Raw genomic sequence first — 18,968 nt, forward strand, 5'->3', positions numbered from 1 at the left:
ACAAATAGTCACGTCAGATAAACGTCAGTCCATACAAAAGTCTGCACAGTTGTGCAAGGTTTTCGGCAGAGTTATGTATGGCGACTGCTATTAGGGCCACCCCATACCACATTAGCGTCATTTGAGCGTCGGCGTCTAGTCAGCGCTATGGAAAATGGCGTCGCCGCGGAGTTGCGCAAACGTTGCGTCGAGCAGCAGCCATACGGCTCGGCCACGACTTCGAGCGACTTGCGACGGCGGGAGCGATAACCATAGGTTGGAGCGAAAGGTCCGATCGCTGTGTCACACTCCAACCTATGGTTATTGCTCTCGTCGTCGCAAGTCGCTCGATGTCGTGGCCGAGCCGTTAGAGTTGACTAGACGCGGACGCGAGAGACCGCTAGTGTGTGGTGGCTCTTAAATTCCTGTGACACGCAAACGGACCCCAAGCTCGACTTTATTAAATGCGCCGGCTCCGTTTGCAAGGTCCACTAGCTTCTAACACAAACTACAAACTAGGTTTAAATATTACGTAGTCAGGTAATTAATCACAGATGTTTATTTATAGCACTTATGTACTTATTGCATTAATTATAAATGAGGCTTTGGTCTACGTGAGTCGTACCTTGACCAGCCAGCAACTTAAGGCCCACTAGGTTCGTGTTCTTCTCTCACTCTCGCTGAGCGTAAGCGTGAGCGACATGGTTGTACATGTCCATGAGTACCTAGCTACGTAGAGTTAGACCAAGAAAAGTCTGCAGCGATACGTATTGATAGCCCACGCAGTGCAAGTGTCATTTATACGTGATAATTTTATAGAAGTTTGGCGTTTAAAATAACACTTGCACTGCGTGGGCTATTAAAACCGCTGCAGGCTTTTCTTGGTCTTACTTTATTTCGATTTCAAATATCAATCGTCCGAGATAGTAGGAACTATCCTATGTACCTACTTGCGTTTAGTAGCAAATGTATAAACTCAAACTAAACTATTATCTAAACTATTAATCAATATATGTATAAACTCCTGTGTACACGCTCTACGAGGCATTATCGGATAAAAATAAATCATTGATTATAATAGAATACCCTTGAGAAAGTGACTTCATCTCTTGAACATATCGGACTTTAAAAAAACACCGTGACTTAATTTATATTAATGCATGCATCTATTCACAGTAGTCTTGTAGACCTAGATCACCTACCTAGATGCAACATGGCGATGAGGTAACATTGAACATTTACAAACTGGTTATGTGCGGTCAAGGCGAGCGGGTTAGGGCTCAAAGAAAGGGCTATATGTGGACTATAATAGTTAGGTCAAGTGCGAGGACCTATTTGACACAACTGGTGACATGGCCATCACATGTCTGATTTATATCTACTAAAATAAAAAGTGAAAGGGCTATATATATTGTTACATGGAACAATTATTCCATGATAACATTTCCATAGATAATAAAATACCTACTTGTTCTAACAAAACAGTATCATAACAATATCAAAACATCATAAGGATGCTGGTCGTAATTTGCGGTTTTTGAACGCATCATAGAGGGTTTATGATATGATAAATTGTTATATTAGTCTTGTACTTAGCTTCTGCTCGCGTCTTCGCCTGCACGGAATGATGATGATGATGATTGATAAAAACTATCCTATCCTCTAGCCGCCCAGAGACCTATAAAAAGGTCTCCTATTCCATTCTAATTTGAACTTTGTGTTGAGTAAATAAAATTTTATTTTGCTTGGCAAGGTTTGACGTATGGGTGGCTAGAGGATAATCTCCTTCCCTTCCCTGAGCCTGTAACTACCTCCCTACCAAATTTCATCTAAATTGTTTCCACCGTTTACGCGCGAAGAGGTAACCGAAAGACAGAGAATTATGTTCGCATTTTTAATATGTGACGTCGCACGGGTAAAGGTAACTTATGGCGGTTGGCGCTTACGCTATTATTAACGCCGCTCCAATATTATTGAGGCGCTATGCGACGTAAGCGTCAGCCGCCATAAGGTACCTTTTGCCGTGGAACGTCACATATTAAGTATGTAGTAGGGAAAAATAAATTATAAATACCTACGAGTAGTTCATATGACAATGAAATAATGGGATTAAATATAGCAACTATAAATTAATACCTAGTAATTAATTAAACAACCTTACACTGCATTAACATTAATGGAACGAGTTTTGTATTGAATTACAAATAACAGGAACCGATATGTATTGCAACCATTTACATCACTAATTTTGGTTATTCGGATTTAAACTGTATTAATAACAACATTAAGTTGATTTTAAAGTAAAACCAGGCTTTGTAAATTTCGAGGAAAATGCCGGTGGTATTTAATGATTTTGCGATTTATGTGTCGTTTATATTTGACATATAGCATGTGCTAAAACATCTTAAGGCCACGTGGGTTCAAGTTATTTTTCTCACTGAGTCTAAGCTTGTGCGAGACGGTTATGCGTGTCCGGGACCGCGAATATTTATCATGTTTTTAAAATTAATTTTTATATTGTAAATTTTTACTGAAATTTAATCTATAATGTATGAGTTTGATCAAAAATATAATTGCGCATCTATATAAGAAATTTTCATATTTTTAGCTTATGTGCAAAAAATGTTACAAATTTAGGTATGTCACGATTTTTTATATCGAGCGAAAGTCAAGATATCTGGTTTCGAATCTAAGAAGTTGCTAGAGAAAGATCTCTAGGTGCTAATTCAATTTTTGGATCCGTATTGTGGCCAAAAAAAGCACTACGAAATTTCAAAAACTTTGATGGCTAAACCTAGTAAAACGGTGTAACAATTCAATATGAAAACTAAAATTTTGCGTTAGTTCTCAAAACATAAATATGAATAATACTACACAATAATAACAACAACTTCGCATCAGCATCTTAGTTCCTAGAACATAAGTTTTTTTTTACAAACCTTTTGTACTAAAACTAGTTCATAGACAATTACCTTTTTTTTCACAAAGTTTTGATCCAAAAAAACCAGATCCGTTTGTTCCAGGATAATGACCAGATGATTTCCTTTCCGTAATCGCAGGGCGGGGCCGGTTTTTGATTTATTATATGTTCTAAAATATAATCTATATTGTTAACAATTAGTATACTTTATTTTAAAGACGTAAGGTCCATCGGCTGTTAGAATATTAAGGGAATTTGAAGGGACTGTGTAGCGGTATGTTAATGTTTCGTACCATGGTCACAGAATAGATAATAGTACTAGGTACAGAAGACTCACTCTCTAATAAAACGCGTCTGTTACAATCAGCACAGATAAGGCTGCTAGGTGGCGACAGCGCCACGCGCGGCTTTACGGCTTATGACTTTCCCCGACATTGGGGTGGAACGGATGTACTTTTAGCTACCTGTATGCCCTGTAGCAAAGCTACGAAATCGCGGTGTGAGCCACGCCTGCCATGGTCTACACTTCATGTACGTTACTGCGCTATATTCTCTCAAGATAGGATATAGACGTTTCAAAATAGAAGCGCTTACCTTGTACAAATTGTACAAGCTGCCTTTAGTTGCGCATAGGCAAGCGAGAAATGTACAAGTGGTGTGCTAACGAGCTCCCGCACACCGAAAGACAAAGAGACAAGATTATAGTTGTATCCAGAGACAATTTTTCGCCAATCTGATGAAATTCTCCTATCGAACAGGGCCGTGCGGGCGCAAATACCAATTTGATTCCCCGATCACATCAGCAGGTGCGGACACAAAAATGCCAATTTTCATAGTAGAATGCAAATTGGTGATTTAATTTGTGTACGTGTGGACGCTAGATGAGATTGACCAATTATTTTCCTGAACAAATCGACTGATTTCGCCAGTCCCGTCTGGATACCCCTTATGTCAACGAGTGTGATAAAGATTAATGGAATGCGGAAATATATCAAAAATACAGATTTCTTCGTAAATAAATAATTACTAGAAATAAATATGGAAGTATTTTATGTGCTCCTTATGTATGAGTATATTAAGCTATCTATAGTTATATAATAGATTGGAGATTAAAAATCATTGTGACGAGAAGATATCTGTTCCACACGGCGGGGTAAGTCATCTTCGAGTGTAAATTCATAGCTACTAGTTATAGTCCTTATGTAATAAATTACTAATTCATGCCTTTTTCCAATGTATACATTATAGGTGCTAGTGACATAATTGCGGTATGATTGCTCCACTTTATTGTTCAATTAGCTACCTATATACGTCATTCAATTGCATTACTTCAACATGTGTTAGTATGAACTAGCATTATTATAATAATAATTAAATAATGTTCGGACATATAAGGTGTTTTTGTCCTGTTGAGCAATAAAAGGCCTTAACAATTTAAAGCAATCTATGGTAACACATTGCATATAGTTTGGCCCAGGGCTGTCTGATTTCAAGCATAATCAGAGAGAGAGTTATACTGTCTTTGTTTTATGCTAGTACGTATACTAGTGTCCAAAAGAAAGGGATGAGTAGGTATAGGTATACATTTTCCTGGTTCTTACTGACTTGTGTTTGCCAGACTATATTTACAAGTGTAAACTGGCAACAGGTCAAAAGGCAGCACATCATTAGTCAAGCAAGTGTCAATCGATTCTATATGTAACCGATATACAATATATACATACATATGTAATATAATATAAATGTCTTACCCCATATAATTATAAATGGGGTCCACTGTAATATTACAAAATAAAAATAACTATACATTCGCTGTGCATTGTAACACTAAAGTTGTACCAAGCTAATGTTAATGTTAATGTTAGTGTCATTGTTAATGTTAAATTTGTATGAAAATGTGAAGTATATAATGCCACATTAACAAAGCAAAGTTAACTTGGACAAACACTACCAATAAGGGATTATCTTAGCACTAAGTAATGTTTTATTAAAGAAGAAGAAACAAAATTCCAATACCCAATACAACATTATTATTCAAAATTATTTTAAAAGAATTTTATATATTTACTGGAGGATGGCTCATATATGTTTTGCAGTATTTTAGTCTTAAGCAGGCTTGTAGTTTTTCTCCTTGCTTCTAGCTTCTAGTCCATAGGATGAGAAATGCAATTAAATTTTAAACGGACCATTTTACTGAAAGTTGTACATTAGGTACACTTTTTTTTCAGATTAGGGATGTTTATGGTATTTCTAATGAGAATCATGGACTATTTAATTCCTAGTAGTTTTCTCTACTCCCCTTTGTGGTATTGTCCTAGCCCTAACTAGGACATAGCAGGCCTAGCGGCAACATGCTATGCCATGTGCACCCCATCGGTCAAGAACATGTGATTTGGAAATTATTTGTCTACTGTTTAATACATTGTTTTTAAACAGTACACACATTAATAGTACAAAGGGGGTCACATCATGAAAAAGTTTGATAATCACTGGTTTAACAGGTACGGTCATATTATTATAGCCTCTTTATTTCCATAACTCTTTTTTAGTTTCTGTTAAAATATGTTTTTATGCTGTTGTTTCTGTTGTTTTTCCTCCTTTCGTGAGGTATGGATCCCGTTTGGGTAAAGGCCTCCTCCCATTTCTTCCATAAATGTCTGTGTTTGGCATTGTACATCCAGTCTTTTCCTGCAACCTCTACTATGTCATCAGTCCACCGTTTGACTGGTTTGCCAACTTTCCTCTTGGCTGGTAATGGTCCTTTCCATCTTGTTGTTAGTGTTGTCCATCTGTCATCTGTATATCTTGAAATATGTCCTGCCCATTGCCATTTGAGCTTAAGGGCTTGTGTGAGCGCATCTTTGACGTTTGTTTTTATTCTTATAGTGTCGTTTTTAATTTTGTGCATTTTGTTTATTCCCAGTATGCTTCTTTCCATGGCTCGTTGTGTGGTGTTTATTTTTTGTTTGATCTTGTTGGTGTAAGTCCACGTTTGACATCCGTATAATAAACTAGGCAGAAGGCATGTGTCCATTACTATTCTTTTTATCTTCATACTAAATTTTCCTTTCAGAATTTCTTTGAATGACCAAAACTTTCGCCATGTAATATTTTTCCTTCTATCTACCTCTTCCTCGTTATTAGTCCGTGAAAAGGAAATTTGCTTGCCCAGGTATATGTATTTCTTTACATATTCAATTGTATTTCCTTTTACATTGATGGGGGTGTCAAGGCTATTAGTCATTACCTTCGTTTTGCTTCTGTTCATTTGTAAGCCTACTTCATCGCTTTCCTTGTCTAGTGTCTGTAACATATTTTCTAGTTGTTTAGCTCTTTCTGCAAATATGATTATGTCATCTGCAAACCGCAGGTGCGTTAGGCGACATCCATCAATGTTAATACCATATCCAGTCCAGTTTATGTTTTTAAAAATATTTTCTAGTACGGCAATGAAAAGCTTGGGTGACAGAGGGTCGCCTTGCCTTACTCCTCTTTCAATTTTAATATGATCTCCTCTTCTTTCAAGTTTAACTCTGCTTGTGCTATTTGAGTATATGTGTTTGATGATATTTATGTATTTCTGTTCTACTCCTGACACTTTTAGTGCGTTCCAGATTGAGTTGTGACTGATGCTGTCAAAGGCTTTGCTGTAGTCAACAAAAGCAACATATAGTGGTTTCCTGAATTCATAAAATTTTTCAATTAGTTGTTCCACTACATGTATATGATCGGTTGTGCTAAAGCCTGAGCGGAAGCCTGCCTGTTCTCTTGGTTGTGCGGTGTCGATTTTTATAGCAATTCTTTTCAGTATAATCGATGTGAAGAGCTTGTAGACACTTGTCAGTAGGCTAATGGGTCTGTAATTTCCAATATCTAATGGGTTTCCTTTTTTATATATTAGTACTATATCAGAAGAGCACCATTGTTTTGGTACTATTTCAAATTCTAGTATCATATTAAATAGCTTTTTTAAGTGTTTAAGTAAAATTGGAGCTCCTAGTTTAAGGCAGTCATTTGTTAGCCCATCTGGGCCTGGGCTCTTCTCATTTTTCAGTTTCTTTATGTGAGAGAGTACTTCATCTTCATCAATTGGTTTAACTATGTTGCCCCCATTGCTGGTGATATTGTGTTCTTGCTGTAACGGTGTATTTTCTTTCTTGCTGTAGAGTTCTCTATAAAACTTAGTTGCGTGTTCTAATATCTCCTTCCTTGATTTGGTCTCGCCTGAGCTGTTCTCTAATTTTTGTATCCAATTTTTATGTAGAGACATTTCCTTGTAAGCTCTTTTGGTACTTCTGTGTGTATGTATGTTCCTTGTAATTATCTCTTCCCTGTAATTATTGTAGTCCTGTTTTATTGCTTTGTTAGTAATTTTAAACATTTCAGTGAGTTCCTTTTTTTGATCTTTAGTTTTGTTTTTAAGTTGTATTAATTCTGTGCGTTTCTTGATTAGTTGTTTTGTGTGATTGCTAAGTATTGTATGTTGTTTCCTTCTAGTTTCTTCGTTAGTTTGTAAGCTGCGCAATATATTCTCTTCCAGGTAGTTGTAATATGTTTGAACACTTCCCGGCACATTGGTTAATTCATCGCTAAGATTTGTTTTTAAATTTTCTATATATTTTTTAATTTCGTCATCAGTTTTAGGACTTATTATCTGGTTTTTATAATTTTTTCTGTTTTTACTTTTATGACATAGACTGAATGTTGCTCGAAGTAGTCTGTGGTCTGAAGAGAAGTTGACTTTGTTTAAAACTTCCATGTTTTTTACCATATGATGTTTGTTAGTCATAATAAAATCTATCTCATTTTGGATTTTTTGGTTGGGAGATGTCCATGTCCAACGCTTACTGCTTTTTTTCTTGAAGAGTGTATTGACGATTAGTAAGTTGTGTTCGAGAGCATAGTCTATTAGTAGTTGACCCCTCGTGTTGCGTTCTCCGTATCCATAATTTCCAAAACATGGGCTTTCTTCTTTCTTAGGCTGTCCAATTTTCGCGTTAAAGTCACCCATTACTATGAGGTTCTCATCCGCTAGACTGTGTGCTTTCTCCAAGTCGTTATAGAATGCTTCAACAACTTCATCTTGTGCTGTATCTGTTGGGGCGTATGTCTGGATAATTGAGATGTTAAAGTCTTCTATTTTCAGTTGTAGCAGGGCAACCCTTTCAGAGATCCCTGTAAAATTATGTATTTTGTGTTTATGTTCCTTCTTAATTAGAAATCCCACGCCATGTAAACCTTTTGTTTCACCAATGTAACACAGAATGTAGTCCTGGTATTCTTCGATTTGGCAGCCATTCCTCTTAACTTCAGATAGTCCTAGCACATCAAAGTTGACGTTTTCTAGTGCATGCATGAGTTGCAGGTATCGCTCATTTGATGAGAGGGATCGGACATTATTTGTTCCTATACGTATAGTAGTATTCAAATTTAAACACTTTTTAGCCTTCATATGTGTGTGTGTATTTGTGGGAGGGTATTGGTCGCAATCCCCACGATGACTGGTCATATACCTATTCCAAATCATACTTTTTTTCTATTCTCGACACACACTAAAGCAAAACTGATTCTGATCTTGTTCCAATTCTTATTATTTTTCGGATAAATGTACCAGTAATAAAATGTGTATCAATTTATTGCATTAAAAAAATATTGAGCATGTTTTCCATAACAGACCCAAATTGTATCTGAATGACGGTTCATGCTTAAGTGTGTTTTAGCTTGATGTGAATATATGTGTGGGAATATTAGAAATATACTGGATAAATTTAAGTTAACATAGTTAAAGACATAGTGTTAGAGAAGAGATAATTTAACTTGAAGCCTTTGAAGGTAAAATAAAAAAAAATAGGCCCATTGATTGGTTATTGGAGATGAATTTACTTATGTCATTAATGAAATTATATTATTACAAGCATACTGTTTTCATTTAAAAACAATAACATAAAAAAACCTACATATTATTAGAATTGGTTAATTATGTCCAAGATATAATTAGATGTTGAATAACAATTAAATATAAATTACAAACTCGTTAGCCACAAAAAAAAAGAAACTAAAAAGCTACAAAAGTCACAGGCAATTAAAAACAAACAGCTGAAATGCGCTTGGTGAGACGGTGTACAATTTTAATAATCTTTCATTAGCTGGCACAATAGAACTGGGACATTCGAAAATTCTATGACCATTTACTGGTACGTACACAAGTGTAACGCGGCCTTGCTGTTAAAACTAATGAAGTAAAAGGTACAAAAGTTACTTACCGATTTAGAGACGTCCCTCCTTATCATGTATGTTTTTCTTTAGGAAATATTTTCCGCGAATTGCGCGTTTTCCAAAGCATGCAATGCGAGCTCAGCTTCGATGTTATCAATAAAAACCACAATAATGTTCACAGGACGCGATGTAAACAATAGTCTTTCACGTTTTGTCAAACAATAAACTCGCTATTTTTGTCAATTTCAGTCGTGTATACGGAAATTAGTTCATTTCATCACTCGACGTAGTCATACGACCGCCGCTCTCAAGTACTCTAGCTCGCTTGCACAATTTTGTTTTACTAGCCAACCAGCGGTGCATACTGCCACCACAGATGTTCTATAGCTATATTATACTGAGAGAAAGAGGCAGCGTGACACGATTACATTGAACACTGCACGGAACGAACCAATCAGTGGAAGCGAGAACGCTATAAGCACTGTATAGCTTCTTCTCTATCAGGAGACAATCGTTTCGAACAGAGCATCGTTGTTAGAAAGGGACGTAACTATTTCATCATTTTCTGCTGTTGCTGGCGACAGCGCGCGCGTCGCCATTTTGTTCCCAGTGTTGCCGTTATAATAAAAACGTTACGTTTTAAGCAGAAGTTATTATGTTTTGACATTTACTGCAAAGAATACAAGGCTTATCTGTCTAGTGGATGGAAAAAAAAACTCCTATCCGCAATATTTCAAACTATTTCTCAGCTAAGCTCTCAATAAAGTTGTTCTTGATAATTTATTATAATTATAATTATGTGTAAATGTGTCAGACTTCGTTGATTAGCAGTAAAATTAATGGAAAGGAACGTTCAATATTGCCAAAAAAAAACCAAATGATTAATGGATCGGAATTTAAAATTTAAACTTATAAAACAATTGAAGTCACTTTTATTTTTTATTCGATTCAATTTCTCCACGGCTCTAAATAGGTATGTGTTGGAGTAAGGATACAGATTCGTTTCATTTTAACCAGCGAGCACAGCTTGCGGGTTTACAAACTGGTTTGAGGCACTTCCCCAAAGGTCACTGTCTCCTGAGAGCTTCAGGTTTTGTATTACGCAATTGGGACGTGGGCTTGAGCTCGATTAGACTTCGAAGCTAACAGTACAGGGTCTTTTCACGATTTGTTTAAAAACATTCTTTAGTTTAACTGATAAAAATAACTAAAGTTACATTTAACTTCAAGATACTTAGTTAATTAAGTAGGTAGTAGTTGTAGCCGTATAGACTGGGGTCCCTAATCCCAAGAATTCTCACATGCAATTGTTTTTAAGAAAGAGACAGCCATTTCACCTTCCGACCCATGGGGGAAACTAAGGCGTTTTCCTTCACCGAAAAGAGATTGGTAAAATCAAAATGATATTTGTTTGATTTACAAGTTTCCAGAAAGTCATTAGTATGAGCCGGAGTTCCAACTCACATAAACACTAAGTAATCGATGTATAAACAGGGAATCACATTAGGGAATGTGATAGCCAGAACACATATCCCGCAGCAGCTTTATTCACATTATTAACCTTATCTCCTTATCTACTGGCCGAATATCTACTTAGATTGAAATTAAATCAAGTTATTTTATTCTAGAACGAGATTCACACTTTACCGTTATTCTATCTTATTCGTTTAGTTCCAATTCTAAATGTCTCAGGCAACGGTATCCAATAATTTTTATAGTAATGTTTACTTTAAAGTATCGCTTCTCTTTAAGGGGGGGTTGACGCAATGAATTTTTACCTGTTTTAATCACAGGTAATTTGGCATGCAAACATTCACAAGATAACTAGGCTCCAATCAAAATGTTAAAGTTGGCTCATACATTAATTTTGAAAATCGCTAACCGATTCTAGCGAAAGTTTGTGAGCAGGTTTGATGATTAAATAGAGTAATTTGACGATTTAGTTTTTTCGGCTATTTTCAAAATGGCGAAGCCATACATGAACCACTTTTAAGTTATGCTCGCCAGGTCAACCGCTCACAGAGCCACATGCAGTATATAGTAAATTTTAATTGATCTCATTGTTAGAGATATCAGTACAAAACCGGAAACACCTTGAAACTAATTGAGTTTTTAAACGTCATGTGATCTAATATTGCAATGTCATCGTAAATATATACACGCCAGCCAAAATTGGACTATTGGATAATGACTAGTTTTTATCTGTGAGTGAACAAGGCCAAAATATCCCTGTCCTGCCCACCATGCTAAAAGCCATTGAAATTTCGCCCAAATTATTTAGGAAATAGAGTTGATTTCCCTTTGGTTCACTTTTTCAGTAAAAAAAACTAATTTTAGTGCAACCTAAACCTATCCAGGCTTTTTATTCATAACTTGCTAAAAATGGAACATGTGCTTTAAAAACCCATTGAGCAGGACGAGGCTTTAACAAGACTAGTTGCTGCTCGCGACTTCGTCTGCGTGGAGTGATGGTAAAAACTATCCTATGTCCTTCCCTGGGCTTCAAACTATCTTCATACCATATATATTTCATCTTAATCTGTTCAGCGGTTTAAGCGTGAAGAGGTACACACATATTGAGTTACTTTCGCATTAAGGGATAGAGTCAGATCAAAATAAGTCTGCAACGATTGTGATAGCCCACGCAGTGCAAGTGTCATTTTATACGTCATAATTTCTAGAAGTTTGACGTTTAAAATAAAATAACGATTGCACTGTGTGGGCTATCATATCCGATGCAGACTTTTCTTGGTCTGACTCTACCTAGTTCAAATGTTATTTTAAATGCGTATGCTAATATAGCGCGGCCGGCTCCCTGATACTGCGGGGTTGCGAACTGCATCGTAGCCATAATTGTGTTTTTAGTTTTAAGATATATTTTGTAATAATACGAGTATGTATGCTAGTTTTAAGGTATTTATCTATGGGCCAATAGTTGCCTGAAAATAAATGTTTTCATTCATTCATTCAATATTTAAATCGGTGCAGACTTTTCTTGGTCTAACTCTAGCTTCCTTCGTCGCCCATGATTGGGTCATCGGCGAACATAACAGTTAGTTCGTAGTTGCTCTTTCAATTAACAACAACGGAAAATAGGCAGAGAGACGGTGATCAAAGTGGGTCGAATATTTAACAATTACCTTTTGACAGTTTCATTCACTTGGTATTGTTTCATCCACCTTTCTTATAGTTTTGAATATTATATTATATTTCAGTTGAAATACTCTGTAATGTGGAATTTGTATGATTATTGTACAAAATTGTATCTGACGTATACCTGTATTGTACCAATAAAGATTATCTTATCTTATAAATTTATTTAAGGATGCCTCACGTTCTAACGTCACGGTCTACCGTGCCGTGTCCGGGCAGGAGCTTCCGGCGCTTACTTTTTTATGACATGACAGGCGATCACGTGACCATAGAAAACGATGCACCGGAAGCTCCGGCCCTGACACGGCCCGGCCTAACCAGAAGACTGCTACCGCGAAAACCGAAATTCGCAAATTGCGGGAATTTTTCTCTGTCACTCTAATTACGCCGTCATTGGAGTAAAAGAGAAAGATCCCCGCAATTTGCGAACGATTTTCGCGGTTATAGCCCTGAGTCAGCTTTTATTTCTTTGTTAAACCTGGACCAAGCAAACTCTGCCTGGCATTTGCAATGACTAAATGTGGCAATGTCATCATTAATGTAAAATTTCTATAAAAATGTGACGTTTATAATAACAGTCCCTCAACTTGCTCTATTCAAGTGGTGCAAAGTTAGTACAAAATGAATACCCTGCCTCCTTCACTAGGCACGATTAAAGAACGCCCGTAGTCGCGGCATAGTGGCCCATATTCACTGAATAACGTCCTACGAGTAGGGCTTGCAATATCGGATGGTTTCCAATTCCGGAACTGATTTTCGATATTGGATTCCAATTCCGGAATTCCGGAACTGGTTCCGGAATTAGGGATTATCATATTTTTATTCGATTTTTTAGTAAAAAACAACAAATATGTGAAATTCTGATACTTTAAGTTTATTAAAGTTAGTATTGTTTAAAAGAAATTTAATTTGAAGTAGCTACGTTTTTTTTACCTCTTATTTTACCACCTTATTAAAATGGTTACTTTTATTCGCTTCTATGATACGGGGTATTTATTTGGCGAAACTATAGTTGCTAGCAAACCATTCGATGCATAATTTTATAAAATAGTTAAATATAATAGCTTCTTACTTTTCCCAACCTAGTATTCTCTCTGAATCGAAGATAAAAAGTTCAAATATTTTTTAAATTTAATTCTTAAAATTCGCTTTATGTAGGACTCAGACTATTCTGACTATTCTAAGCAAGTAAATCGCTTTGCTTTTTTTATGAGCCCATATTGTCACACTGCTTTAGCAAACGAAAAAGTAAAATACACCTATACTATATATAGGTTGTTCACTAAATGACTAAGAGGCACTTAATAACAACAAAAAACACAAGTATAGTGTAGTTTCTTAACAATTTTCAATAATAAACGTATTAAAACCTAAAAAAAGGTACTTAAATCCAATTCCGGAATTTTCGATATTCAGTTGTATCAATTCCGGAATTATAATATCGGAAAATTTGTACGAAATTCCGGAATTCCGGAATGCAAGCCCTACCTACGAGTACCTACCTACTATAATCTCGACAGATAGATATGGCAGGTGATAACCTTGAAAGCGCATATTTTCTATTTTGTTGTATTTTTTTCGACCGATTTTGATAAAATTTGGTACTTAAGTAGATTTAATTTTTTCTAATTAAGGTGACATTCCATTTCCAACTGCAGCTGCAATACTGTTCATTTTACTATGGAAATTGACAATGACAGCGACGCGTTTCCATAGTAAAATGAACAGTATTGCAGCTGCAGTTGGAAATGGAATGTCAATCTTATAGTACTATTGTAAGAGTGTGTAAAAATAATAATATTTTCTTTAATGTCAATAACGAGAGAGGGAAACGGGGTAGTCCCCCCAAGAGGACAGTGGACGACCCAGTGTTGTCAGGGCTCTGGAGTCATAAGTTACGTTTCGTTTCCCTAAAAGTCACGTTTTTGCTGCTCAAGTCACATTTTTATATTATTGTAGGTAAATCAATTTTGTTGGAATAAATTCAGAAAATAATACATTTCACAAAAATCTACTAACCTTATATGATTTTTAGGGTTCCGTTCCTCAAAAGGAAAAAACGGAACCCTTATAGGATCACTCGTGCGTCTGTCTGTCTGTCTGTCCGTCTGTCACAGCCTATTTTGACGGAAACTACTGGACCAATTAAGTTGAAATTGGGTACACATATGTAAAAAAGACGGACATATGTAAGTCATGTAACGTAAACAAATAAATTTTAAGCATGGCTACTTTTCGGGGGTCAATGAGAAAGATAAAAAAATAAAGTTTTTCAATAACCTAAGCAAATTAGAAAAATCTGCGGAAATAGGTAATTCGTGTAGTTTTGAAAATTGGTACAGGTATACCTTGTGGTGTCCAGATAAACATACTAAAAGCCCTCGAAGGTAGGGGGTGTGCTGAGGGTGCAGCACCCCCCAAAATTCGACTAGCTTCAAAAGTCATGTGTCACACGAGAAGGCGAAAAGTCACGAAATATGTGACTTTTGTGACCATCTGGCAACACTGGGACGACCGCTGTCCATACATCCTCTTAAGGGCCGAACTGCACGCCGAGGTTGCAGTTGGCGTACGGCGTGGACTTCCCATACAAAATGCATTCGTATTGCAGTCCGTCTGTACCGGCCCGTAAAACTTATTATAAATAGTTTTTATCTATGAATTGAGTGAGCATTAATAGCATTATAAGCTCAGGAATTTATTCCTCTATGCTTTTACCAGGCGTGGCTCACTCCGCGATTTCGTCGCTTTGCTACATGTAGCTAAAAGTACATCCGTTCCTACCCCAATTTTGGGGAAAGCCATAAGCCGCGCGTAGCGCTGTCGCCACCTAGCGGCCATATCTGTGCTGATCGTAACAAGCGCGTTTTGTTAGAGAGTGAGTCTTCTGTGCCTAGTACTATTATTTATTCTGTGCTTTTACTGAGGTAGCCATGTCTGTATGTCCGGACTGTAAATACGATACGGCACAGTGGACAATTACTCAATAGCAAGATGGACATTAATTGATCTTGATTGTGCCTCATGTTACGTCTGTAGAATGCAGGGATGCATTTATAATAATAACATGGGGAATTAAACACTCTGCAGAGGGGCTACCGCCAAAACCGAAATTCGCAAATTGCGGGGATCTTTCTCCTTCACTCCAATGAAGGCGTAATTAGAGTGACAGAGAAAAATTCCGGCAATTTGCGAACTTTGATTTTCGCGGTTATAGCCCAGAGCAGGAAGCTTTTTTTAAGTTTCAAGGAAAAGATCATTTAACGATAATTAAAATTTATTCATAAATTCACGAACGACAGTAAACTATGTATAATTTAAATAACAAAATAATGTTCCTATTTACATTTGTAATGTCTTTACTGTCTTGATTATTACATTGTTTTGTCAGTGAAATTAAAATATAATTTTCGAGTATAATTTAAAAAAAAAATTGAGTTCGACCGAAGTATCGCTACGTCTTACGTAGGCGAACAACGCGCGAACGCGGCGCGGCGCGGCGCGGCGAAAGCGGCCGCCGCCGCGCTGCGCCGCGCCGCGCCGCCTGACATTCGCGTGCAAATCGCGCCGCACCGCGTTCGCAACGAGATCGCTTACGTAGGACACTTCTATGGGCATCAAAGGATTGATTTCGCCGCGCCGCGCCGCGCCGCGTTCGCGCGTTGTTCGCCTACGTAAGACGTAGCGTCAAGACTTACTTCTAGCCACGCTTGCTGAAAAACTTAATGATTAAGTAAAAAATATGGCTTTTTATTAAACTAAATACTAAAAACATGAATAGAAATGCCTTAAAAATGTCACTGGCAAGAGTCGAATGAGTAAAATACGGAAATACATCACTTTTCCCGTCTGGTCTTAGGTACATCGATTTTTCGTCGGTATAGGTACTTAATTGATACCATTTGGTTTTGAAGAGCTCCTTATTCTGGACGGAACCAACCAGAAATTCCAATTTAATATTCCGTTGAAAATTCCATTCGTAGTAACTAAGAGGTTTTATAAACATACGGTGAAATTGCGCTTCAATATAAGGAACAGAACAGATAGTGTTCACCAATTTCATCGAAATCAGACGAACAACAACATAAAAATCGGTACACATAGGTAATATAATTTTAAATATGTATCTACATATTTGTATATATTAACATGACTTAATATACACAGTAATTACCGCCAATACCGAAAATCGTCAATTGCGGGGATTTTCCTCTGTCACTCTAATTACGCCTTCATTGGAGTAAAGGAGAAAGATCCCCGCAATTTGCGAATTTCGGTTTTCGCGGTAGCCGCTCAGAGCCCTAAGACAATAAGAGCTTGCATGGATAGCTTTTATTTATATCTCGAAGCTCGAAGTATTTTCATTCCTCAAATAATCATTACTATTTTATTACTTAATCCTAAAATGTCATAGTTTTCTAAATGCATTCCAATATTCTTATATTAATAAACAATTAACAAATCTCATAATCATAAATTATGATTATGAATTTATGATTCATAACATAAAAGTTAATTAGCCTCGATTTATTTTATTATTTGGTTTTACGCTATAACCTCTAGCCGCCCAGAGACCTATAAAAAGGTCTCCTGTTCAATTCTAATTTGAACTTTGTGTTGACAAAATAAAAATTAATTTTGCTTGGCAAGGTTTGACGTATGGGCTGCTAGAGGATAAAATTGGTAGACATATCGAAATATTCATTTTGAATACTGTTCTATACCTAACTTTGCTCCCTTGTGGGTAAATCATGTAAAATTATTAAACTTTATACATATTCAAGTATTAGGTATATTTATATACTCAGGTAAACGTATATGTACATATTTAATTTATAACTTTGCGCCCGATGACTAGGTACATTATTTATAGGGTAAGCATATATTAATAATTTCCATAATTTGGAGCAAATCTTGGAGCAAAGTATCATTTTACGGTGGATGACAATTACTATAGTGTCATTCTATGGAATTTGCGTACTATGAAAACAAACCGCCATATTGAAATCATTTCTGTGACAATTTTAATATGGCGGTTTGTTTACATAGTTAGCAAGTTCCATAGAATGACACTTTAAAAGTTAATTTACAATCACAAATGTACCTTGATATTTAATTTTAAAACAAGCATCTTAACATTCAAGTATTAAATCGATCATTAGGATCATTTACTAAACCAAACCTCAACACTCAAACGCTCATAACGCAGTCTTCTCTTTCAAAGGCAGTGTTTCATCATCGTAGTCCACTCTGCCGACCAGGACTGGCTCCGCCCCCTTCTTCTCATGTCCACTCTGTGTATACGGCATGTCTCTCTTCTCTAACTCTTCAGCTAGGCGTGCGAAGAGTTCTCTGAAAACATCAATTAATTTTATCGCTAACTTATTATTATTATGGAGGCAAGACCTGCTAGGTACGACTCTGACTCACGGGGCGGTTATGAGTCAAATGTTCTCGAGTATGTACAAGCTATTAAAGCAGCCATACTCAACCTCATAGGATCCTGGTATTAGATAGTAATAGAGTTCCGCTAATGTGGTAGAGCAGAAATATTTTAGTTTCTAAATATAAAACCTGGTATTTTCATGGTATTTCGGTACCAATTTTATTATCCCTTTAAACTGCCAAGCACTCCAAGCAGTGAGACAACAGATATGCTGTCTAGTGGGGCAAGAAAAAAATCAACTCACCTGAATATAAAGCCCTGCATATTCTTCGCCAAATAATAGAGGAACAGCCAGTCCCCATACTGGCACCCGTTGACCACACTGATCACGTTGTAAGGGTTGAATTTACCCCCCGTCACTTGACGGAACATCAGCTCGTTGAACCTCAGAGAACGGCGATAGAGGAAGAAGGAGCCAATTCTCCAAATCACAGCTGGAATGACAATCTGATTTGAGACAAGAATTACTTAAAACGCTGATTTAATCACGATTGTTACACTTCATTATTATTTTCTCCCGCGGACGCTTCAGCTGAGGAATGACTCCCTGCCAAAGTTTTCTCGAAGATCAACTCCACGAGCCAATGCGAGGAATCGACTCAAAGTTTGCACGATATTACTTTGCGACTCTAGTGGACCAAATGTAACTTGTTCATCAGTTTTAGAAGAATAAAGAGAGCTTAAAACTAAACTACCACTCACCAAGCACAGACACGATGAACAGGAACAGAAACCAGAACCACAGTATGACGTATATCTTCTCGTGTATGATGTTCAGAGCCATCACACAGAGGGCGTCGTGCTGCTGTATAGAGCCGCTCGGACCGTATTTGTGGAAAATACACTTTGTTACCTGCAAAAACATTTCTTTATTTCATGATAATAATTACACTGGAGTCAGTTCGGAAAGGAATGTATTGGGCTCCATACATTCTACGACTTTTCTCTTTCCGCACGGACTCTATACATATTTGCATCAATGTCTTCTCGTCTCACCATATTTGCTTCAGAATCTTCAGATTCTTTTAAAAAATTGTTTTTAGGGTTCCGTACCCAAAGGGTAAACGAAACCCTATTACTAAGACTTCGCTGTCCGTCCGTCCGTCCGTCCGTCCGTCCGTCCGTCTGTCCGTCTGTCTGTCACCAGGCTGTATCTCACGAACCGTGATAGCTAGACAGTTGAAATTTTCACAGATGATGTATTTCTGTTGCCGCTATAACACCAAATACTAAAAACAGAATAAAATAAAGATT

General features: G+C 36.9%; 3 protein-coding genes across 3 annotated transcripts in view; 1 reads left to right on the forward strand and 2 right to left on the reverse strand.

Moving 5' to 3' along the window:
* The window catches only part of LOC134678410 (innexin inx1), a 58,085-nt gene extending 48,599 nt beyond the window's left edge, over positions 1-9,486 (reverse strand). Inside the window, exon 1 of the mRNA XM_063536980.1 lies at positions 9,163-9,486. The gene's annotated coding sequence lies outside the window, so the exon portion shown is untranslated. The remainder of the gene's footprint in view (positions 1-9,162) is intronic.
* The window catches only part of LOC134678414 (pre-mRNA-splicing factor 38B-like), a 284,815-nt gene that overhangs the window by 89,986 nt on the left and 175,861 nt on the right, over positions 1-18,968 (forward strand). The gene's annotated exons all lie outside the window — the stretch shown is intronic.
* LOC134678438 (innexin inx7) overlaps positions 1-18,968 on the reverse strand; it is a 114,997-nt gene that overhangs the window by 87,493 nt on the left and 8,536 nt on the right. Inside the window, exons 6-8 of the mRNA XM_063537015.1 lie at positions 18,417-18,567; positions 17,959-18,148; positions 17,467-17,620 (exon numbers count right to left, since the gene is read on the reverse strand). Coding sequence (XP_063393085.1) covers positions 17,467-17,620; positions 17,959-18,148; positions 18,417-18,567 — 495 coding nt within the window. The remainder of the gene's footprint in view (positions 1-17,466; positions 17,621-17,958; positions 18,149-18,416; positions 18,568-18,968) is intronic.

Source organism: Cydia fagiglandana, chromosome Z (genome assembly GCF_963556715.1).
Source record: "Cydia fagiglandana chromosome Z, ilCydFagi1.1, whole genome shotgun sequence".
Lineage (NCBI taxonomy): Eukaryota > Metazoa > Arthropoda > Insecta > Lepidoptera > Tortricidae > Cydia > Cydia fagiglandana.